At 52.9% G+C, this 22,945-nt stretch overlaps 2 protein-coding genes and 2 gene segments (V, D, J or C); all 4 read right to left on the bottom strand.

Moving 5' to 3' along the window:
• The window catches only part of LOC133219562 (T cell receptor alpha chain MC.7.G5-like), a 52,415-nt gene that overhangs the window by 21,596 nt on the left and 7,874 nt on the right, over window positions 1-22,945 (bottom strand). The window lies entirely within an intron of this gene.
• Window positions 448-9,480, bottom strand: LOC133219570 (Ig heavy chain Mem5-like). The gene is made up of 7 exons (XM_061366969.1): window positions 9,276-9,480; window positions 8,618-8,935; window positions 3,840-3,884; window positions 2,219-2,500; window positions 2,046-2,108; window positions 1,581-1,700; window positions 448-959 (listed from the first exon to the last, which is right to left on the bottom strand). The coding sequence occupies exons 1-6, from the start codon at window positions 9,478-9,480 to the stop codon at window positions 1,582-1,584; spliced, it is 1,032 nt and encodes a 343-aa protein (XP_061222953.1). The 3' UTR covers window positions 448-959; window position 1,581.
• Window positions 18,198-19,246, bottom strand: LOC133219565 (Ig heavy chain V region 6.96-like). The segment is given in 2 exon segments: window positions 18,198-18,746; window positions 19,127-19,246. Coding segments are annotated over 2 exon segments (405 nt in total).
• LOC133219566 (immunoglobulin heavy variable 3-11-like) lies at window positions 19,943-20,841 on the bottom strand. The segment is given in 2 exon segments: window positions 19,943-20,314; window positions 20,744-20,841. Coding segments are annotated over 2 exon segments (405 nt in total).

Here is a 22,945-nt window from a genome sequence, read left to right on the forward strand (position 1 = left end):
GGAATAAAACTGCATGTTTTAGATATGCATCTCTTCTTGCTGTGATGCATAATATCTTGCTGGGATCTCTTCAAAGTGATCTGAAAGACCAGACCTCATTTGAATCCTGAATTCTACAATTCATGGCCCTGCTGATGCTTTTTAACCTGCCAATCTCCACTTCCTTGTACAAAGTCTACAAAATTCAATCAACAAGAAATCTAGGTTATCAAAACTGTATTTCTCATCTTAGTGGTCGTCAGGACAGCTGAACTTCAGTAACCACCATCCCAAATTCAGAAGAAAAAGCACAAAACAAACCACAACATTTTGGCTTAGTAAAGCTTTATTTTGGTCACTACCACAGGAACCTAAAATGCACATGCCATACACTTTGCAGAAGAAATGCAGGTTTAATAAAGAAATGCTTCTATGGTTGAAAATTATCTGGTTGAAGTGAATACTTCAGATCCAACCCAGGTCTTCTACACTAGAAAATTATTGTTATTAAAGCTATCTAAATAACATTAAAACTGCAAATAGCATCTACTGTGCCTGAATTCTCTCAACAACAATACATCAGTTCACAGACAGTAATGCAATATGCCTGTAAGAGGTGTTTTAGAAGTCTATGTATGTCTATAATGAGGATTGGATTTTTCAAAGCTATTGAAGTAGGTGAGATGCTTCAATTCAAAGACTATTCAAAGGGGAGATCAAATTCTACTTAGCAAAGGAATGAGGAAAAATACTCTCCTCAGGCACAGAGAGAAAAGAAATAGCAAAGATGGTTACAACTCTTTAACTAAATCAGCTAGGCAGGATTCACCAGTATAAAATATCTTAAGGGGAAGGTGCTGTATTGTGTTCTGGATGGTTATAGTCAGCAGATTTGACACTGGCTGTTCATCCCATTGTGCTACTGATACACTCTCCCTCCTGCTTGTTTTCAGGTTGCTGTTGCCTTGCTTCTTCACTGTCTGCAAGAGCAAAGTGTGGTTTAAAGTACGTTTAAGGCAATTGGACCTACATGCCACTGTTTCATAGCTGTCTGATCAAGACAGGTAGACTCACAAAACTTAGGCTGGACTATCTTTTGTGCCTCTTTGGATGCCTTAATTTAAAAATCCTGCCCCCTTCACTCTTTCCTCCACTTCTTCACATGTTAGTGCTCTGGAAGCCTTGCTTTTGTCTCCTTTTTTGGGTTTTCTCCAGGCTTTGTGCTCTGCCACTTGAAACAGTCACTGAGATAACTCTGATGCACTTCTAGTAATACCCAACCTGCTCTCGCAAAGCAAGTTGGCTGCAGAGAAAACCTGGGCACCAGCAACCAAGACCTGAGCTTTGGCTATAGAAAGGGGCTGTTTTCTTTGTGATTTGTGAGGGAGCTTTTTAGTTGTTTGGGCATGTTGTTGGTTTGGGGAAGAGTTTTTTGTCATGGTTTAGGGGGGTCCCAGAAATCTACAGGAGTTATTTAAAGGAAACAGGACCAGATGGAAAGCTATCGTTGCTTGTGGGGTTAGAGAGGTACACAAAGGGAAGCGGCCTTTCCTGGCATGCGCTTCCAGTATTTCTACTGGTCAAGCTGTGTGCTTCCTTACCTCAGAAAAGAAACAGCTTGATACTCATGAGTGTATTGAAGGCGATGCTTTTTGCCAGCAGGACTCTTAAACCCAGTACAGCCATAGAGAGCATGTTCGCTTTTTCCACTTTGGTACCTGCTTTGTGATAGAGAAAAGATGGGAGAGATCATGGTCTAGATTTGGATAGTGTGATATTGGCAGAAAGTTGGGAGAAAAAAAAGAGGTAATAAGTTTAAGGGAAAGAAACAGCAACAAAGGAAAAGATAGTAGAGAAACATGGCAACACCAAGGGAGGAGGATGCCTGTTGAGATTGGATTTTGTTTCCTGTTGCTTGTCTGTTACTAAACTAGCTACCTTGAAAAAGCAGGTTGTCTTTGATGAGTATGTTGTAGTCTGATTCCTCTACCCCTGAGGAAATACATTTCCATGTATTTATTCCTCAACATAGTAATGGAACTTCACAATCTATTTGGATAACTAACCTTGTGCAGAGGTGTCTGTGGTGTTGCAAACCTTCCCCATTTCTGGGTCTTCAGCATTTTCTTCTGTGGCACAATAAAGAAAAGGAGTTATAAACATTGTCTACATTTTTAAAAGGATTAAACAAAGCGTTCATATGACCCAATACAGCCAAAGCTGCACCACAGAATTGTACCTGCCAAGCTTGTGCTGGCTGTGATGGTGCTGCCGTTGAAATTGGCCGTGCAGCTCAGCTCTGTGCCTTTTGTCACGCTCACCACCTTAACAGTATCGTACAACCCCTCTGATGTCAAAATGGATGCACTTGGTTCATACACGACTTCATTAGAGGACATGTCCAAGCTGATGTTCTTCGTATAGACATTCCTTGCCAAACAAGCTGCTTTCCCAGTGCTGTCAACTTTCAGTTTCTTTGATTTCATCAAAATGACTTGTGGGACAGAAATTTCTTGGATGTCTGTGAAAATAGACATTGTTTGGGCATGATTTGATGAAGATGTTTTAGAAATTTGGGTAATGGATTATGAAAATGTCTTTAAACCAAGAACACTTTGTTGCAGTCAATGAGCAATGTGCTACCTTCAGCTGAGGAGAAACAAACCTTCTCTTGTCAGCAGAAAAACCAAAGTGATAAACTCTTTTGAAAAGGCACAAAACCTTTTACGTGAGAGACCAGAGTATCACAGCATTTCTGTAAGTGTCTGAAATGGCAGATTTGCTCAGTCTTCAAGTATTACCTTCGAATCAATGTAGACTGATGGCAAAATAACAGAATTTGGCAGTTTCCTATGGTCTTACATTTACAACTAAAGATTCAGTGGCTGGAAAAACAGATCTTTCTTCAGAATGGTAACTTTGTATTCCATTGTCCCTTTGGGATTGGAAGTGGACTTAAACTGTTCCAAAACAGACATTCATTCCCATGCAAGTTATCCTACAGACCTATACTAGTATTAGGCATCACCTAAGCAAGCCCTGTACCCTTCTGGAATGAGAGCAAGATGCTTTAGGCATGTAAAATTACATGGGACATTTTTGCACCCCTTTAAAAACCCCTGAAATCATCGTAACAAGTCTTAAGGTGTGCACCTGGATATTCAGGATAACAAAGATCAACCTAACAAACTTCCGGGCTGCCCGAACATTCCTGCTCCCACAGGAAAGTGGGGGGTGACATCCAGCTTTTTTGTACATGATGAAATTCCTAATAAAGATAGGAGGAACTGAGGCTTCTTAGAATCTCTACGTACCTCATCCGTGTTTTCAAAGCATAGCTATATTGGTAGCCAGTTTGCATTTATTCTAAGTGGCCTTGGATATGCAGCAGTTGTGAAAACTGAAGCCCAAGGATATTTCACCTCCTTCCTCCTCTGTCTCCATACCAGCGGAATTATTTACCTGGTGTGGTGTCAGGGTCAAAAACTCACTTCTCATATCAGAGAGTTAAAGATCTGTCTCAAACTCTCCCTCCACTGCCACTGAACTCTTTATTCCTGCTCAAAATGAGGCAGTGAAAATCCACTGGAGGACAGGACACTTCACACTGGGCCAGAGTGCTTATCCAGCCTGGGATTTGAGGATCATGGAGTAATAGTGATATACAGAAGTAGCTCAGTTGTCCCTGTAAAGTCTTCCTAAGCAGATACAAGCTGAGTATTTAGCTTGAAGCCCCAGCCAGAGCAACTGCACTCTAGAGATTATTGCAGCAGAAAATTCTTACAGTGAACCCAAACCATCAGATTCTTTCCCCACCTTAATTTTAACAGAGATTTTAGAAATAAAATCATGTTACTTACTTGGTTCAACTGTGAGAGTGGTACCACTTCCAAACACCAGCTTATGTAAGCCCACACTGGTAATACGTGCTTCAAGAACTACCTCTTTCCCCCTGGTATTTGAAAGTGTTGTAAAAACAGAAGATAAAAAGCCAGATATTTGCCCTACTTACCTACGTGTGCAACCTGGAAAGGGTATCCAGAGCCACATTTTCTTCCAAACATGGAAAGGGAAAAACGATCATTGAATAGTCCAGTGATTTCAAAAAGCTTGACTGAGTAAAAGTTCCCAAGTTCTTCCTTCTGTCTTTTCGAAACCCCGTGAGCTCTGTATTCCCAGGATAAATAGAAATATTAAAATAATGTTATATCTCTCTCCTTAACGATTTCAGTCACCCATGTCCTTTCTTCTCCTAAATATATTGCCTTTTTTCCTTCTCTGAGTATTTGTACAGAGCCCTGTGGTGTTTTTACCACTGTGGTACTCCACGTCCCAGACACAGTGATACATGTCATAACAAAAACTACCTCTTCCTTCTTTCTCACTACGCAGATTACAGAGGCAGTCATATGACTTCTCGAGTGGTTTCTGACCCATATGAAAGAACATGAGATGGCTTTCAAAGAATGGTTGAAAATAATACCCAAAAGGTTGAATTATAAGTGAAAACATGGGGATTACATGAGGCATCTGAAAAGTCTCATGGAGTTAAGCTGGACAGAAAGCAGGAAAGAAAAACCAATACTTTTAGTGCCATCCCAAAGCATTTATGAAGCTGCTTCTGGACAGAAATCAGGAAAGAAAAATCAATACTTTTAGTGCCATCCCAAAGCATTTATGAAGCTGCTTCTGGGCTGCAAGAAGCTGTCTACTTTTTCACCTTGCATTTGGTTTCAGTGCTTAGGAGCATGAGAAGTGTACCTTATCTGGTCTCTTTGAGTCGGTGTGTGGTGGTGATTTGGTGCCTTAAGAAGTCTTTGTGCTGTTTTAACTATGATGAGAAAGTAGGCAAAATGATTGTTCTTTGTTAAGTAAAAGCACTGCACTCCTGGAAGTGGCTATTAAAGAGTAAAGGAATTGCTGCAGATGGATCAAATCCTTCCTTGTTCAACACTGTAGGGCACCGTGTTTCCACCTTCAAGAGAAGTGAGTGAGACAGTTTTGTGTGGTGGCTCAGCCTTTTTCAATCACTGTGGTACGTAGTACACACCATGGTAGCCAGTTTTACAAAAACATTCCGTTTTTCTCAGTGGGTGTCTTCTCTTTCCTGTCCTTTGAAGAGCTGGATTTTACTTTCCATCTACACTGCTCTACTTCTGAACTCTCCAGCACTGTTGCAGAGAGGTTGCTATGCACTAAAAATAACATTATAAGCATTGCTTTTTCAGGCAGATAGGGTAGTGTTAATCTCCCACTAAAATATTGTCCATGCTGGTCAAAAAGGAATATTGTTCCCTTTGAGTTGTTAGAGCTGTTTTTACTTAAAGGTTTGTCATTTAAGAAACATCAAGAGAGTTAGGGTGAACTATTTTCCTGCCAGTCATTAGCTTTCAGTTTAGTTTCATTCTACACTTTCTAACTCTTTCTGGACATTCAACTATTTATCTTCCCAAGGCCGATTTTATGCTGAATAAAAGTCAGTACATGCTTATGAATGGGTCAGAAGCGATTCTGGTTTAGCTGATGGTGGTTTAAGGGAATCTGTTTGCCTTGCTGTGTTACAGTTGCTTATTTACTCAGGAATTTGATTTTTAATATTTCTTGAGTGCCCTTTTTATAAGGGTTTTGGGAGGTTTTTCATGATTATATGCACCCCTTTTTCTGTTTCTTTGATCTTGTGAACTAGGTTATTTGAGTTGGCTTGGGATTTCTGGTTGCTTGGGATTTCTGGTTCATTTATATGTGCCTTTAACTGATTTTGAAGGTGGGGAACATTTAGTTATGGTTAACTAAAGTTGGTTTTTTAATTGATTTTTATCTTACTTTCATGACTTTGATTAATGGTTACCTGGAATTGTAGAGGAGTTTCTGAACTCTCAAATCCAGGTCCAAGACACAAAAGGAAATAGCATTAACTCATCCTGTACACAAATCTGTGTGCTTTCATTTTGCATTACTCAGTACTTTTATTTGCATTACTGTTGTTACCAAATACAAAGGTATATTTCTTATTTTTATCACTGTTTTATTCCTGCTGCTATGTTTTCCAGTGTTAACACATGCATGTTCATCTGCTGTTCCCTTTATCGTATCAAATCACTTTCTCCTCCTTATTGACTCGCTCTTCCAGGAAACTTGCAGAGTTAGCTGATGTGATACTTCCAGTCTCTTGAACTATTGGCAGGACAAAAAGAACAAGCTCTAAATACCTCCTGCAAAAGACCTGGGTACTTCTCCCACACCCTTTCCAGTGAGACTGTATCCTCCTTGTCACTGAGATCTCAGATGCAGTTAAACAGCCTTTTTCCATTCCAGTGGCCACAGAAACACACCTGCCTTCACAGCCTCACACAAACCACACACTTGGATTTGTTTGGTTTAAAAGCTGAGCTCTGCCTTTGGTTTTTCTTTCTCTGTCCTGGGCCACCCCCCAAAAAAGAATTGCCGAAGGTGCTTCAATACTGCCACTGATGAGTTAGAACATTTAGGCTATCGGTGTTCCACAAGATGATACTGAACATAGAATCATAGAATAGTTAGGGTTGGAAAGGACCTTAAGGTCATCAAGTTCCAACCCCCCTGCCATGGGCAGGGACACCTCACACTAAACCATGCCACCCAAGGCTTTATCCAACCTGGCCTTGAACACTGCCAGGGATGGAGCATTCACAACCTCCTTGGGCAATCTATTCCAGTGCCTCACCACCCTTACAGGAAATAATTGTGTCCTTCAGTTCTGCTTCAGAGGAAATTAAAGGAGAGGGAGTCTCCCTTCCCTCTAGAAAAGTGTCCTAGGCATATGAAGGTACTTTCGAAAGGGAGCTAGCAGGTGGTCTGTGCGTGCATGGGTGCTTGAATTCCTTCAGCCGTTACTGAAAGCTCCACCCTGCTTCTTTCCAGGAGAACCTGTCCTTTCATTAACAGAATACAGAGAGCTTGGTTGGCAAGAAAACTTCTGATGGGCAGCAGGTAATGTGTTGCTGTAGGGCCAACTGGATCTCCCTGCAAGGAAGGACTGCAGGGTGCTGCTAGGACTTCAGAGCTGGCCCTGGGGGATGGCACACCTTCATCCCAGTGGTCCCACATCCCTTGGTGCTGGTACGCAGCTGCTCTGAGCTCAGGTCTGCTTGCACAAGGCACTTGTAAGCAAACGTGCTGCCCACTCAGTGCTCTCCACTCTAGTCCAGCACCCTAGTTCTACAAACACTCTCATTGCCTCATGCTGACACTTCTCCACCTGCTTTTTCCTTGGCAAGGGCTACCCAGACAACACAAGCAGCAAAAGCCCTACAGGGCTCTGGGGATGAGACCTGGGTTGTGCTGTTGGTCTGGGGCAAATATGCAGGGTGATGCTCACCAGCTCACTCACCAAAACTTACATGCACAGGACTTAGCATAGACCAGGCTGTTGGGGCTGCTCAGCAGAGTAGGGACGTTCCCTTCTCTGTGCTCGTTCAGCAGGAACCCAGAGCTTCAGCCATCGGATGGGACAACTACTGAATCCTGTGTCACATGCTGTTACCACCATTCTGAGGAAAACTGCTGACTCAAAGGACTGTGTGAAGCCTTTCCCTCCCCTCTCTTCTCATGGGCACTCCCTTTGGGAGGGAATCAAGGACAGGTATGGGAAGGAGACTTGCAGAAAGTAGAGGAACACATTGAAACTGGAGATTTGATGCTGGGAAAAGAAGAAGGGGGATGCAAGTCTCAGACTTTAGTCCTTCAGTGCTTATTGTGCTGCTTCTTAAATAAAACTTGTTGTAGTTTTCTGCCTGTGGGAAAGAGTGAGAACAGAAGAGTTGGGACTAGGTGATCTTAGAAGTCCCTTCCAACTCCTAAGCATTCTGTGATTCTATGATCATGGGGTTTGTGCATGGTTGTGAGAGGCTCTGATGTTGCTGCACCAACACCTTTCTGCCCCCATTAGGAAAAGCCAGCCCAGGCTAGTCTTGAGAAGACTTGTTGCAGCCAACAAGAGTCTCTGCCAGGAGTCTACCAGATCCAGGCCCATGCAGAGCTGCTGTGGTGATGGGTACACCTGAGGTGTGGCAGGTATCTCTGAGACCTTCCCTACCATGTGACCAGACACCTCTGTCTGCACCTGAGAAAGGGCACCTGTGACCACAGGAGACAAGGATGAATAGGTAGGAACAGCTCAATCGCTTCGTCTCCTCCACTGCTTTCTTGGGCTTTGCCAGGTGATCTCCAGGATCCAGCAGATACAAACACAGATCCTCAAACTCCTTCTCCTATTACAGCCTCAGATCTGGAAGAGAAACACAGACCTTGTCTTTGTCCTGTGAGCTCCCAAATCACCCTCTCTACTTTCCCCATTCCCTCTGCATATCAGGCAGAAAAGCTCATGGACTGAACTGAGTCGACCTGAACTGTGCCTAAAACCAGAGCAGGGCTACTAACACCTCACCAGCTGGGCCATGACTGGGTACTTGTCATAGTGGGAACTGAAGGAAACAGCAAAACTTGTTTCCAAAGGTGAAGAGGTTTCAGACTGTGAGAGGCCTAAGGATTGGCTTGAAACATGGGAAGAAAGGTAGCAGAAGCTTAACCACTGTCCTATACAGCTCCAAGGCCCAATCTGGGACCCTGACAGCAGGTATGTGTTAAAGCTCAGGCGGATTTCCTGTCTCTGGGTGAATGGCACAGAAGTAGCGGGCAGAGTCCTGAGGCTGCAGGGCACGCAGGGACAGAGATGACTTGGATTGCGAATTGTCCCAGGATGTTGTGGCTCGACCTTCCACCGCTGCTGCGTATTCTGCAGCACCCAATGACCACGAAAGGGACACCCACTCGAGTCTGCCTCCGGGCGCCTGACGGTACCACCGAAAGGGGTAATTCTCGAAGTTGTAGCCAATTGCCCGGCAGGAGAGGAGCACGGAGTCCCCGGGCGCTCGCAGCCCCCCACCGGCCTCCTTCAGCCTGAAGTGCGTCCGCACCCCTGCGGATGGAGAGCGCAGGCAGCAGGGCAGGGCGCAACCACGACCCGAAGCCGTTCGCCCGCCCCCCCTCCGGCGGCCCCCGCCCCGGCACAGCGACCGCCGTCACCCCACTGTCTCCCGGCAAAGCCCCGCGACCACAGCAGTGCCCCCCTGCCCTTCTCGGGGCTGAGGCGCTCCAGATGCCGACACTGGGGCCGCGGGACGAAACCTTCCCTCTGCCTTCCGTCTTCCTCCCCCTTCTCTTCCTACCTCTTCCCTTCCCTCTGATTTCCCTTCGCCAGTCCTGGCCCTCTCCTCTTCCCCAGCCCTGGGCTCGGTGTCCTCCCCGCCGGCCCTCACCTGCCGACCCCAAGGCCGACGCCAAGGCCAGCAGCCAGTGCCCCAGCGCGGGGACCATCCTGGGAGAGCCGGAGAGGAGCCGAGCGCAGTCGGGCTCTGGACCTCTCCTGCCCGCCCCGCCTCCTCGGCCCCTCACCGGGCAGCGCCGACGCCTCTGCCCGCCCCCAACAGACCCGCCCCGGCCCGGGTGACAGAACACGGACATGGCCAGAGCAGGTCCTGCTCACCTCTCCCCAGCCCCTCTCTGCCCACACATCCGCTCTACCCAGGTTTCACACATCTCTGGGCCGCTGACAGCACCCAGACACGAGACCCCCCCGGCTCTGATCCCTGGCACAGCCTGCTCACTGACTTGCCACGGAGACAGGCTGTGACCCCTGCGAACATGCAGGAGGGGACAGCTGCAGAGGAGGAAGCTGATGTTGTTCAGACGCGCTCCAAGTATCTCCCACTGTGGTCCCTGCAGGGAGCAGTAATAGAGCGCACTGTCCTCCAGCTCCAGCACAGAGATGAAGAGTGTCCCGGAGCTCTCATCAGCCTGGCAGGAAAACCTCTTGCGAAAAAAAGGGGCTGTGTGGCTATAGGAGCCTCCCCGGCCCTTACTCTGCACCAAGTACTGCAGGGGTCCATCGGGACGCTGCCTATACCAGGCCACGTAAACATAAGAGGCATTGGAGCTGTAAGTACATCTTAAGGTCCCGCTATTCCCTGCCTGCCACCACACTGCAGACACTGTCGCTTGGATCTCATCACTCTGAAATGCAACTGAAAAAAAACAAAACACGGGTATTCAGTTAGTGCTTTGCTGTCACTGGCACAAGAAAAAGGCCCACAAAAGGCTCAATTGAAGGGGGCAATCATGTTGCCAGACAACGCAGTTGCCAAAGTCCAAGGGCTTTGGGTACCCCAGAGAAGAAGGGGGCCAAAAGAAGAAGGAAAGGCAGAGACTGGCTGGGTGACAAGGAATATTTTGAAACCCACAGAATTAATCACTGCATCTGCGACTCAGGAGATGGGAAATGGCAGTGCTAGAAAAGGAGCCCTTGCTGGAAAGCCACGACCACCATGATGTGCACAGATGGCTCTCCCCTGCACCTCTTTCCCTGGAACAGGCCTGTGATGCCACAGCACACTACTCCTCACAGCTTGTGCACCCTGCTGGGGCCCCAGCAGCTTTCTGTTAAAGCTCAGCTTGATTTATTGTCTCCGTGTAAACGGCACAGAAGTAGCGGGCAGAGTCCTGAGGCTGCAGGGCATGCAGGGACAGAGATGATTCAAGCTCCGAACTGTCCCGGGAGGCATTAGCTCGACTCTCCATGGACTGCGCAAATTTAGTGACTGAAGAATCAAAGCTGATGATGGACACCCACTCGGGTCTGCCTCCCGGCGCCTGACGGTACCACTGAATTTCGTAATTCTCGAAGGTGAAGCCAATTGCCCGGCAGGAGAAGAGCGCGGAATCCCCGGGCGCTCGCAGCCCTCCGCCGGTCTCCTCCAGCCTGAGCTGCGCCCACACCCCTGCGGATGGAGAGCGCAGGCAGCCGGGCAGGGCGCAACCCCGACCCGAGGCCGTTCACCCTCCGGCCCGGCGCCCCCACCCCGACACAGCGACCGCCGCCACCCTCTTTTGTCCCGGCAGAGCCTTGCGCCCAGGGCAATGCCCCCCGCCTGCCCTCCTTTAGCTGAGCCGCGCCTGACGCCGACACAGGGGCCGCGATTGCGGGACGAAACCTTCCCTCTGCCTTCCCTCCCCTTCTTTTCCTGCTGCCGTTCCTTCCCTGCGCTTCCCTCAGTTCCCTTCCCTTCTCTCTGCCTTCCCTTCACCAATCTTGCCCCTGTTCCCGTTCTTTCCCTGCCCCTCTCCCTTCCCCAGCCCCGCGCCCGCTGCCCTCCCCGACCGGCGCTCACCTGCCGACCCCAAGGCCAGCAGCCACAGCGCCAGCCCGGGCACCATCATGCGGGAGCCGGAGAGGAGCCGAGCGGAGACGCGCTCGGGCCCGCTCCTGTCCGCCAAGCGGCCTCGGTCCCTCACCGGGGCAGCGCCCACGCCGGTACCCGCCCCCAGCAGACCCGCCCCGGAGCGGCCCCGCGGTGCCGCGGCCGGAGAAGTGAGGGGGGATATTGCGGGGAGGGTGGCGGTGCGCAGGAGGAGCGCGGTGCCGCGGCAGACGGAAGCTCCCGGCCCTCGACGTTTGGAGTTACGGCTTTTCTCTTCACCTGTGGGCGCGGGGAAGGCCGGCTTTCCTGGCAACGGCCAAACACCTGCCTGCGAATGGGAAGTAGGTAATCCATTATTTACTTACTTGGCTTGTGCGTGCACCTTTTTCTTAACCTGTTAAACCGTCTTGATCTAAACCTACGACTTTTCTCTCTTTTACCCTTCCAGTTCTCTCCCCCATCTCCTCTGGGGGCATTGAGCGAGCACTTCCGTAGTGCTTAGCTGGCTGTCGGGGCTCATCCACAATGGGAGGGGGAAAGAACTGGTACCTGGGAACAACGATGCAAAGTACCAGACATGCTGGAGTCTGTTCAGCTGGAAAGGCTCTAAGGCCTAAGTGGACACCAAGTTGAGCATGTGTCACCAGTGTTACCTTATGGCTCTATTGTGTTTACATGGCAAGGGCTGTGAAGCCGAGCAGGCTGCGCAGGTTGTCTCTGCGCAAGGAGAACAGGGCTGCCCCTGTGTCAGACATGGGTGATACCAGCCAGCTCAAATTGGTCCATTGCTGGCCAAAGTTAAGCCAATCAGCTAAGCTGGCAGTGCCTCTGTGAAAGCATATTTACAACAGGTAAAAAGTACCGCACAGCATCTGTGAGGGAAAATTATGAAAAACTGAGATAAAAATCCTGCAGACACCAAGGTCAGTAAACAAGGAGGTTGAGGAGATGCTCCAGGTGAAGGAGCACAGATTCTCCTGCAGCCTGTGAAGAAAATAAGGGTGAAACAGATTGTCTGGCTGCAGCCCATAGAGGACCCTGTGCTGCATAAGCTGGATATATCCTGAAAGAACCCGGTGCACTTAAAGAGCCCAGGGAAGAGCAGGCTTTACGGAAGGATCTGTAGCCTTTGAGTGGTCCGCACTGGAGCAGTCTGTTTCTGAACGGCTGTATCCCATGGGGAGGAACCACAGTGAAGGAGCTAATAAAGGACTATATACTGTGGGAGGGAAGTGCTAGCACAATCCAAGAGAATTGCTCTAAGCCTCACACACCCTCCTCGACTGTGACAACTCTCACTTTCCCTTATCTAATGTTAACTTGAGCTGGGCGCAGCAGGTTTCTGTTAGAGCTCAGCTGCTTTTCCTGATTCCGTGTGTACAGCGCAGAAGTAGCGGGCAGAGTCCTGAGGCTGCAGGGCACGCAGGGACAGAGATGCCTCAGACCGGGAATTGTCCCGGGAGACAGTGGCTCGACCTTCCACCGCTGCTGCGTAGTCCGTGCTATCCGAGTAGCCTCTCGAGAAGGACACCCACTCGAGTCTGCCTCCGGGCGCCTGACGGTACCACAGAAGCTCGTAAGCTCCAAAGCGGAAGCCGTATCCGCGGCAGGAGAGGAGCACGGAGTCCCCGGGCGCTCGCAGTCCTCCGCCGGTCTCCTCCAGCCTGATCTGTGCCCACACCCCTGCGGACGGAGAGTGCAGGCAGCCGGGCAGGGCGCAACCCCGACCCGAGGTCGTTCACCCGCCGACCCTGGGCTCTCACCCCGGCACAGCAACCGCCGCCACCCTCCTCTCCCGGCAAAGCCCAGCGCCCGGGGCAGCGCCTGGGACTGAGTCGCGCCTGATGCCGACACAGGGGCCAACACTGCCGGACGCAGCCTACCCCCTGCATTCCCCCTCCTTCTCGTCTTTCTCTCCTTCTCCTCTCCCTCTGCCTTCCCTTCCGATCTCTTCCTCTATTTTCCCTCTGCCTTCCCTTCGCCAAACGTGTCCCTTTCCCCGTCCCTTCCCTGTCCCTCTTCCCCAGCCCCGCGCTGGCTGCCTTCCCCGACCGGCGCTCACCTTCCATCCCCAAAGCCAAAGCCAGCAGCCACGGCCCTAGTTCGGGCACCATCACGCGGAGCCGGATTGGATCCGAGAGTACCGGAGCCGGGCACGGGCACGATCCTCCCTGCCCCGCCGCCTCGGCTCCTCGCCGGGGCAGCACTGATGACTTTGCTCCCCCCCCAAAAGACCCCCCCCAAGGTACCGCGGCCCCTTCGCGGCAGTTGAAGGGAGAGGGGAGAAGGGAGGGACGGGAGGGTCGCAGGTACAGGAGGAGCGCGGCGCCCCGGCAGACGGAGACTCCCGGTCCTCCACGTTTGGAGTTACGGCTTTTGTCCTCGACCGTAGGCGCGAGGAAGGCCGGCTTTCCTGGCAATGGCCAAACACCTGCCTGCGAATGGGAAGTAGGGAATCAATTCCTTACTTTGCTTTTCCTTCACCTATTAAACCGTCTTGATCTAAACCTACAGCTTTTCTCTTTTAGCCTTCCAGTTCTCTCCCCCGTCCTGCTGATGGGGCATTGAGCGAGTGCCTCTATGGTTCATAGCTGCCAGTCGGGGATCACCCACAATGGGAGGGAAGGAACTACGTCATGTGAAAGAGGGGGAGATTTTCTCAACCTCTACTGCTCGATCTATCAGTGCCCCAGGAGAGCTGAGACCCTTGTGCCCAACCAGTCTCAAAGCATCCTTAATAAAGTGTTATTCTGTTAACTGAGAGTGTCAGTCCTTCATGGGCGCCAGCATTCTCCTGCAGCGGGTAACATCAAGTGGGCAGACCCACTGAGGTGTCCCCCTGATGCTGGCTGCGCGTTTCCCTAAACCAGCCAGTCGAATCTCCCTCCAATCCATCAGGACTGTTGGGTGAAGGGTCTCTATAATGGGATACTGACAGACTGGTTGGGGATAAGTATCTTGGTTTTCTTTGGGTGCTGGTGGGCAAATCAAACACCAGAAGCTGAGAAAATCTCTCCCCCTTTCATGTGACAGCCCTGAAGCAGGGGGAATAGAACAGGGACCTAGAGTCACAAAGCCCCATGATAGGAGCTTGGAACTGTGGAGAGCCCATTTTGAAACAGGTATATCCGGAAGGACTGCAGCCCTTGAGAAGAAACCACCCGGGAGCATTTTGTGAAGGCCTGGTGACAACAGGAGGGAGGACGTAAGAAAAGAGATGAAATGTTATCAATTTACCCCACAACCAATCGTCCCTGTGCCGCCTGGAGAGAGGAGTTAAGTCAGGAGTGAAGCTAAATGTGGGAAGAAGGGAGGATGTGTGAGGAGAAGATGGATGTAGTTTTTGCTCTGCTTTATTCTGCTTCTCACATTCCTGATCTATTTTAGTGGAGGATCAATTTCATTTCCTTCAGTGTGCAAGAAAGGACAGGAATCCCTGTGATGAACACCGATGGTCCCTCACTCCCTGCCAACAGCCCTGAGCTTTCCCTCATCGATGTTGCAGCACTCACTCGCCCCACAGCTTTTGCACCCCGGGCGGGCTCAGAAGCTTTCTGTTAAAGCTCAGCTGCTTTTCCTGTCTCCGTGGGAGGGAGGACGGCGCACAAATAGCGAGCAGAGTCCTGAGGCTGCAGGGCACGCAGGAACAGATATGACTCAGACCGGGAATTGTCCCGGGAGACGTTAGCTCGACTCTGCACGGACTGCACAAATTTAGCGACTGAAGAATCGTACTTGATGTAGGACACCCACTCGAGTCTGCCTCCGGGTGCCTGACGGTACCACCGAATGCTATATTCCTCGAACCTAAAGCCGTATCCGCGGCAGGAGAGGAGCACGGAGTCCCCGGGCGCTCGCAGCCCTCCGCCGGTCTCCTCCAGCCTGATCTGCGCCCACACCCCTGTGGACGGAGAGTGCAGGCAGCCGGGCAGGGCACAACCACGGCCCGAATCCGATCGCCCGCCGCCCCTGCTTCCCCGCAACGCCACAGCGACCGCTGCCACCTTCCTCTGTCCCGGCAAAGCCCAGAGCCGGGGTCAGAGCCCCGCCTGCCCTCCTTTGGCTGAGCTGCTCCAGCGGCCGACAATAGGGTCACGACTGTGGGAGGAAACCTTTCCTCTGCTTTCCCTCTCCTTCTCTTCGTTCTTTCCCTCCTTTTCCTCTCCCTCTGCTTTCCCTTTCCATCTCTCCTCTTCTCTTCCATTCCCTTCCCTCTTCCTTCCCTTTGCCAATCCTGTCTCTGTCCCCGTCCCTTCCCTGTCCCTCTCTCCTTCAGCAGCCCTGCGCTTGCTGCCATCCCCGCCAGGTGCTCACCTGCCAGCCCTAAGGCAAAGGGCAGCAGCCACGGACCCAGCACGGGCACCATCATGCGGGAGCTGGAGAGGGTCCGAGCGGAGCCGGGCACGGAACGAATCCTGCCCCCCTCCCTGCCCACCCCGCCTCCTCGAAACGCCCCAACAGACCGGCCCCGGACGGGCACCCCCGTGCCGCAGCCTCCTTGCAGCACGAGAAGGAGAGGGACGGGGTGGGTAGCAGGGCACAGCAGGAGCGCGGTGCCGCGGCAGACGGAGGCTCCCGGCTCTCGACGTTTGGAGTTACGGCTTTTGCCCTCCCCGTAGGCGCGAGGAAGGCCGGCTTTCCTGGCAATGGCCAAACACCTGCCTGCGAATGGGAAGTAGGGAATCAATTCCTTACTTTGCTTTTCCTTCACCTATTAAACCGTCTTGATCTAAACCTACAGCTTTTCTCTCTTTTACCCTTCCAGTTCTGTCCCCTGTTCTGCTGATGGGGCATTGAGCGAATGCCTCTATGGTGCATAGCTGTCTGTCGGGGCTCACCCACAATGGGAGGGAAGGAACTACGTCACGTGAAAGAGGGGGAGATTTTCTCAACCTCTACTGCTCGATCTATCAGTGCCCCAGGAGAGCTGAGACCCTTGTGCCCAACCAGTCTCAAAGCATCCTTAATAAAATGTTATTCTGTTAACTGAGAGTGTCAGTCCTTCATGGGCGCCAGCAGTCTCCTGCAGCGGGTAACATCAAGTGGGCAGACCCACTGAGGTGTCCCCCTGATGCTGGCTGCGCGTTTCCCTAAACCAGTCAGTCGAATCTCCAAACCATCAGGACTGTTCGGTGCAGGGTCTCTATAGTGGGACACTGACAGGTTGGTCATAAGGGTCTCGACTTTCTCTGGGTGCTGATGGATAAATCAAACACCAGGGATTGAGAAAATCTCCCCCTTTCACGTGACAGCCCTGAAGATGGTGAAGAAACCAGAGCCGCATGATAGGAACTTGGGACTGTGGACAGCCCATGTTGGAACAGGTTTATTCCGAAGGACTGTAGCCCTTGGGAAGAAACCACCCGGGAGCAATCTGTGTAGGCCTGATGACCAGGGAAAGCAGGACGTAAGGGTAGACATGAAGTCATACTGATGTACCCCACAACCCATCGCCCCTGTGCCACCTGGAGAGAGGAGGTGGATCAGTCAGGAGTGAAGCTAAATGTGGGAAGAAGGATGTGTGAGGACAAGGTGGATGTAGTTTTTGCTCTGCTTTATTCTGCTTCTCACATTCCTGCTCTCGTTTAGTAGATGATCGATTACATTTCCTTCAGTGTGCAAGAAAGGACAGGAACCCCTGTGATGAACACTTATGGTCCCTCACTCCCTGCCAACAGCCCTGAGCTCTCCCTCACCGATGATGCAGCACTCACTCGTCCCACAGCTTTTGCACCCCGGGCGGGCTCAGCACGTTTCTGTTAAAGTTCAGCTGCTTTTCCTGTCTCTGTGTGAACGCCGCAGAAATAGCGAGCAGAGTCCTGAGGCTGCAGGGCACGCAGGGACATAGATGCTTCCGACCGCGAATTGTCCCGGGAGACATTAGCTCGACCCTCCACGGACTGCACAAATTTAGTGACTGAAGAATCAAAGCTGATAGTGGACAAAAACTGGAGTCTGCCTCCGGGTGCTTGACGGAACCACGAAATTCTAGCATAATCGAAGGTAAAGCCGCGTGCCCGGCAGGAGAAGAGCACGGAGTCCCCGGGCGCTCGCAGCCCTCCTCCGGTTTGCTCCACTTTGAGCTGCGCCCACACCCCTGCGGATGGAGAGCGGAGGCAGCAGGGCAGAGCACAACCACGGCCAGAGGCCGTTCACCCGGCTCCCCTGAGCCCTCACGGAGGCAGAGGGACCTCCGCCACCCTCCTCTGTCCCGGCAAAGCCCAGCGTCCGGGGCAGAGCCCCGCTTGACCTCCTCGGGGCTGAGCTGCTCCTGATGTCGACACAAGGGCAACGGGGTGAAATCTTTCCCCTCATTCTCTTCGTTCTTTCTTTCCTTCTCTTTCCTCTCCCTCTGCCTTCCCTTTCCATCTTTTCCCTTCACGTTCCTTCCCTTCCATCTACATTCTGATCTCTACCTTTCTCCCTTCACTCTGCCTTCCCTTTGCCAATCCTGTCTTTGTCCCCGTCCCTCCCCTTTCCTTCTCCCCTTCAGCAGCCCCGCCTTTGCTGCTCTCCGCTCCCGGTGCTCACCTGCCAGCCCCAAGGCCACGGCCAGCAGCCACAGCCCTAGCGAGGGTACCATCATGTGGGACGCTGGAAAACGGCCTAGCGGAGCCGGGCAGGGGCGCGATCCTCCTCGCCCCTTCGCCTCTGCTCCTCGTCGGGGCAGCGCGTACGACTCTGCCCGCCTCCGACAGACCCGCCCCGGCGGTACCGCCGCCGCTTCGCAGCAGGAAAAGGAGCGCAGATATCGTGGGGTGGGATGCGGGCACAGCAGGAGCGCGGCGCCGCGGCAGACGGAGGCTCCAGGCTCTCGACGTTTGGAGTTACGGCTTTTGTCCTCTGTAAGAGTAGAGATGAAGTGTTATCTGTTTATTCCATAGCCCCTGCACCACCTGGAGAGAGGATCTAAGTCAGAAGTGAAAATAACGTGGGAAGAAAGGAGGATGTGCGAGGACAAGGTGGATTTAGTTTTTGCTCTGCTTTATTCTGCTTCTCACATTCCCGCTCTTTTTTAGTTTGGGATCGATTATATTTCCTTCAGTGTGCAAGACAAGACTGGAATCCCTGTGATGAACACTGATGGTCCCTCACTCCCTGCCAACAGCCCTGAGCTTTCCCTCATAGATGTTGCAGCACTCACTCGCCCCACAGCTTTTGCACCCCGGGCGGGCACAGCACGTTTATGTTAAAGCTCAGCTGCTTTTCCTGTCTCCGTGTGAAGATACACGGTGCAGAAGTAGCGAGCAGAGTCCTGAGGCTGCAGGGCACGCAGGGACAGAGATGCCTCAGACCGGGAATTGTCCCGGGAGACGTTAGCTCGACTCTCCATGGACTGCACAAATTTAGCGATTGAAGAATCAAAGCTGATGATGGACACCCACTCGAGTCTGCCTCCGGGTGCCTGACGGTACCACCGAATGTTATATTCCTCGAACCTAAAGCCGTATCCGCGGCAGGAGAAGAGCACGGAGTCCCCGGGCGCTCGCAGCCCTCCGCCGGTCTCCTCCAGCCTGATCTGCGCCCACACTCCTGTGGACGGAGAGTGCAGGCAGCCGGGCAGGGCGCAACCACGACCCGAGGCCGATCACTCGGCTTCCATACCCTGGCAGAGCCTTGCGCCCGGGACAGGGCCCTGCCTGCCCACTTCGGGGCTAAGTCGCGCCAGCTGCCGACAACGGGGCCGCGTTTGCGGCACAAAACCTTCCCTGCCCTTGTATTCCTTCTTCCTCTCTTTCACTTTCCTCTCCCTCTGCCTTCCCTTTTCATCTTTCTGCTTCTCTTCCATTCTCCCTTCACTCTGCCTTCTCTTTGCCAATCCTTTTCTGTCTCCGTCCTTTCCCTGCCCATCTGTTCCTCCCCGTCCCTCTCCCCCAGCCCCTCGCTCGCTGCCCTCCCCGACCGGCGCTCACCTGCCGACCCCAAGGCCAAGGCTAGGGCCAGCAGCCACGGGCCCAGCGTGGCCACCATCATGCGGGAGCCAGAGCAGAGACGAGCCCGCGCCTGCTCCTGCCCACCCCCCCGCCTCGAACCGCCCCAGACTCTCCCCGGACTGAGCCCCCGGTGCCGCGGCCCCTTTGCAGCATGCAAAGGGGAAGGACGGGAAGGGTAGTACGGCACAGGAAGAGCATGGCCCCCTGGCAAAAGCGGGCTCCCGGCTCTCGACGTTTGGAGTTACGGCTTTAGTCTTCAACTGTAGCCGTGAGGAAGGCCGGCTTTCCTGGCAATGGCCAAACACCTGCCTGCGAATGGGAAGTAGGGAATCAATTCCTTACTTTGCTTTTCCTTCACCTATTAAACCGTCTTGATCTAAACCTACAGCTTTTCTCTTTTAGCCTTCCAGTTCTCTCCCCCGTCCTGCTGAGGGGGCATTGAGCGAGTGCCTCTATGGTGCTTAACTGCCAGTCGGGGCTCACCCACAATGGGAAGGAAGGAACTACGTCACGTGAAAGAGGGGGAGATTTTCTCAACCTCTACTGCTCGATCTATCAGTGCCCCAGGGAGCCGAGACCCTTGTGCCCAACCAGTCTCAAAGCATCCTTAATAAAGTGTTATTCTGTTAACTGAGTCAGTCCTTCATGGGCGTCAGCAATCGCCAGCAGCAGGTAACTGTGTGCAAGAAAGGACAGGAACCCCTGTGATGAACACTGATGGTCCCTCACTCCCTGCCAACAGCCCTGAGCTTTCCCTCATAGATGTTGCAGCACTCACTCGCCCCACAGCTTTTGCACCCCGGGCGGGCTCAGAAGCTTTCTGTTAAAGCTCAGATGCTTTTCCTGTCTCTGTGTGAGGGAGGACGGCGCACAAATAGCGAGCAGAGTCCTGAGGCTGCAGGGCACGCAGGAACAGAGATGACTCAGACCGGGAAATGTCCCGGGAGACAGTGGCTCGACTTTCCACGGAGGCTGCGTATTCCGTGGAAGTCGAAGAGGGATTGATGAAGGACACCCACTCGAGTCTGCCTCCGGGTGCCTGACGGTACCACAGAACGAAGTAAGTCCCGAAATTGAAGCCGTATCCGCGGCAGGAGAGGAGCACGGAGTCCCCGGGCGCTCGCAGTCCTCCGCCGGTCTCCTCCAGCCTGAGCTGTGCCCACACCCCTGCAGATGGAGAGCGGAGGCAGCCGGGCAGGGCGCAACCCCGACCCGAGGCCGATCACCCGCACCTCCGTCGTCCCAGCCCTAGCACAGCGGCTGCCGCCATCCTTCTCTCTCCCAGCAAAGCCCAGAGCCCCGGGCAGGGCCCCGCCTGACCTCCTCGGGGCTGAGCAGCGCCTGATACTGACACCAGGGCATCGGAGCAGAGCTTTCCTTCCCTTTCTCTTCGTTCTTTCTTTCCTACAGTTTCCTCTTCCTCTGCCTTCCCTTTTCATATTTTCCCTTCTGTTTCCTTCCCTTCCATCTGCATTCTGATCACTTCTCCCTTCACTCTGCGGTGCCTTTGCCAATCTTACCTTTGGTCTCGTCCCTTCCCTGTCCTTCCCCCCTTCAGCAGCCCTGCCCTTGCTGCCCTCTGCTCCCGGCACTCACCTGCCAGCCCCAAGGCCAAGGCTATGGCCAGCAGCCACGGGCCCAGCGCAGCCCCCATCATGCAGGAGCCAGAGCGGAGCTGAGCCGAGGCGTGCACGGACCCGATCCTCGCACCCCTCCGCCTCGGCTCCTCGCCGGGGCAGCGCGGACGCCTCTGCCCGCCCCCAACAGACCCGCCCCGGGGGTACGGCGGCCCCTTCGCAGCAGGAAAAGGACCGCAGATATCGTGGGGTGGGCTGCGGGCACAGCAGGAGCGCGGTGCCGCGGCAGACGGAGGCTCCCGGCTCTCGACGTTTGGAGTTACGGCTTTTGCCCTCCCCCGTAGGCGCGAGGAAGGCCGGCTTTCCTGGCAATGGCCAAACACCTGCCTGCGAATGGGAAGTAGGGAATCAATTCCTTACTTTGCTTTTCCTTCACCTATTAAACCGTCTTGATCTAAACCTACAGCTTTTACCTCTTTTACCCTTCCAGTTCTCTCCCCCGTCCTGCTGAGGGGACATTGAGCCAGTGCCCCTGTGGTGCTTAACTGCCTGTCGGGGCTCACCCACAACGGGAGGGAAGGAACTACGTCACGTGAAAGAGGGGGAGATTTTCTCAACCTCTACTGCTCGATCTATCAGTGCCCCAGGGAGCCGAGACCCTTGTGCCCAACCAGTCTCAAAGCATCCTTAATAAAGTGTTATTCTGTTAACTGAGAGTGTCAGTCCTTCATGGGCACCAGCAGCTGCCGGCAGAGAGTAACATCAAGTGGGCAGACCCACTGAGCTATTCCCCTGATGCTGCCTGCGGGTTTCCCTAAACCAGTCAGTCGAATCGCCCTAAAGACTGATCGCTGTAGGGTCTCTATGGTGGGACACTGACTTTCTCGGCTTTCCTGGAGTGCTGATGGATAAAGACACCAGAGGCTGCGAAAATCTCTCCTTTCACGTAACAGCCCTGAAGATGGTGGAAGAGACCAGACACCCAGGGCCACGGAGCCCCATGATAGGAGCTTGGAACTGTGGGGATCCCATTTTGGAACAGGTTTATCGCGAAGGACTGCAGCTCTTGGGAAAAGAAAACCCGGGAGCTCCTTTTGAAGGTCTGCTGACCACGGAAAGGAGGACGTTAGGAATAGGGGTGAAGTGTTTTCAATTTACCCCACGACCCATCGCTCCGATGCCACCTAGAGAGAGAGGAGGTGGAAATGTCAGGAGTGAAGCTAAATGTGGGAAGGATGTGTAGGGACAAGGTGGAATTAGTTTTTGCTCTGCTTTATTCTGCTTCTCACATTCCTGCTCTCTTTTAGTACGGATCAATTTCATTTCCTTCAGTGGGCAAGAAAGCACAGGAATCCCTGTGATGAGCACTGATGGTCCCTCACTCCCTGCCAACAGCCCTGAGCTTTCCCTCATCGATGTTGCAGCACTCACTCGCCTCACAGCTTTTGCCCCCCGGGCGGGCACAGCACGTTTATGTTAAAGCTCAGCTGCTTTTCCTGTCTCCGTGTGAAGATACACGGTGCAGAAGTAGCGAGCAGAGTCCTGAGGCTGCAGGGCACGCAGGGACAGAGATGCCTCAGACCGGGAATTGTCCCGGGAGACAGTGGCTCGACCTTCCACAGTTGCTGCGTATTCCGTGGAAGTTGAGGAGGGATTGATGAAGGACACCCACTCGAATCTGCCTCCGGGTGCCTGACGGTACCACTGAACGAAGTAAATCCCAAAGTTGAAGCCGTATCCGCGGCAGGAGAAGAGCACGGAGTCCCCGGGCGCTCGCAGCCCTCCGCCGGTTTGCTCCACTTTGAGCTGCGCCCACAGCCCTGCGGATGGGGGGTGCAGGAAGCCGGGCAGGGCACAAAAACGATCCGAAGCCGTTCACACAACCCTCGGCGCTCTCGCCCTAGCACAGCGACCGCCGCCACCCTCCTCTATCCCGGCAAAGCCCAGAGCCCGGGGCCAGGGATCTGCCTGCCCTTCTCGGGGCTGAGCCTCCCCTGACGCCGATACCGGGACCACGACCACCGGGCGCAACCTTCCCTCTGCCTTCCCTCTTCTTCTCCTTCACGTTCCCTCTGCCTTCCCATCCCTTTCCTCTGTCTCCCCTTCGCTAGTCCTGTCCCTGTCTCTTTCTCTTTCCCGTTCCTTTCCTCTTTCCCAGCCCCGGGATCGCCTGGCTCTCACCTGCCGGCCCCAGTGCCAAGGCCAGGAGCCACGGGCCCAG

This window comes from Neopsephotus bourkii, unplaced genomic scaffold (genome assembly GCF_033783945.1).
Source record: "Neopsephotus bourkii isolate Nb327-2 ecotype Australia unplaced genomic scaffold, CSIRO-AGI_Nbou_v1 NB_1370, whole genome shotgun sequence".
Lineage (NCBI taxonomy): Eukaryota > Metazoa > Chordata > Aves > Psittaciformes > Psittacidae > Neopsephotus > Neopsephotus bourkii.

What these genes read in the sequence shown, in the direction of transcription:
- LOC133219570 (XM_061366969.1), bottom strand. Translation starts at nt 9,480, where the DNA reads ATGTCCGTGTTCTGTCACCCGGGCCGGGGCGGGTCTGTTGGGGGCGGG. An exon ending in AGCCAGCACAAGCTTGGCAG is followed by an intron (nt 2,109 to 2,218) that starts GTACAATTCTGT and finishes ATTGTGCCACAG; the next exon opens with AAGAAAATGCTGAAGACCCA. An exon ending in CACAGACACCTCTGCACAAG is followed by an intron (nt 1,701 to 2,045) that starts GTTAGTTATCCA and finishes TCTATCACAAAG; the next exon opens with CAGGTACCAAAGTGGAAAAA.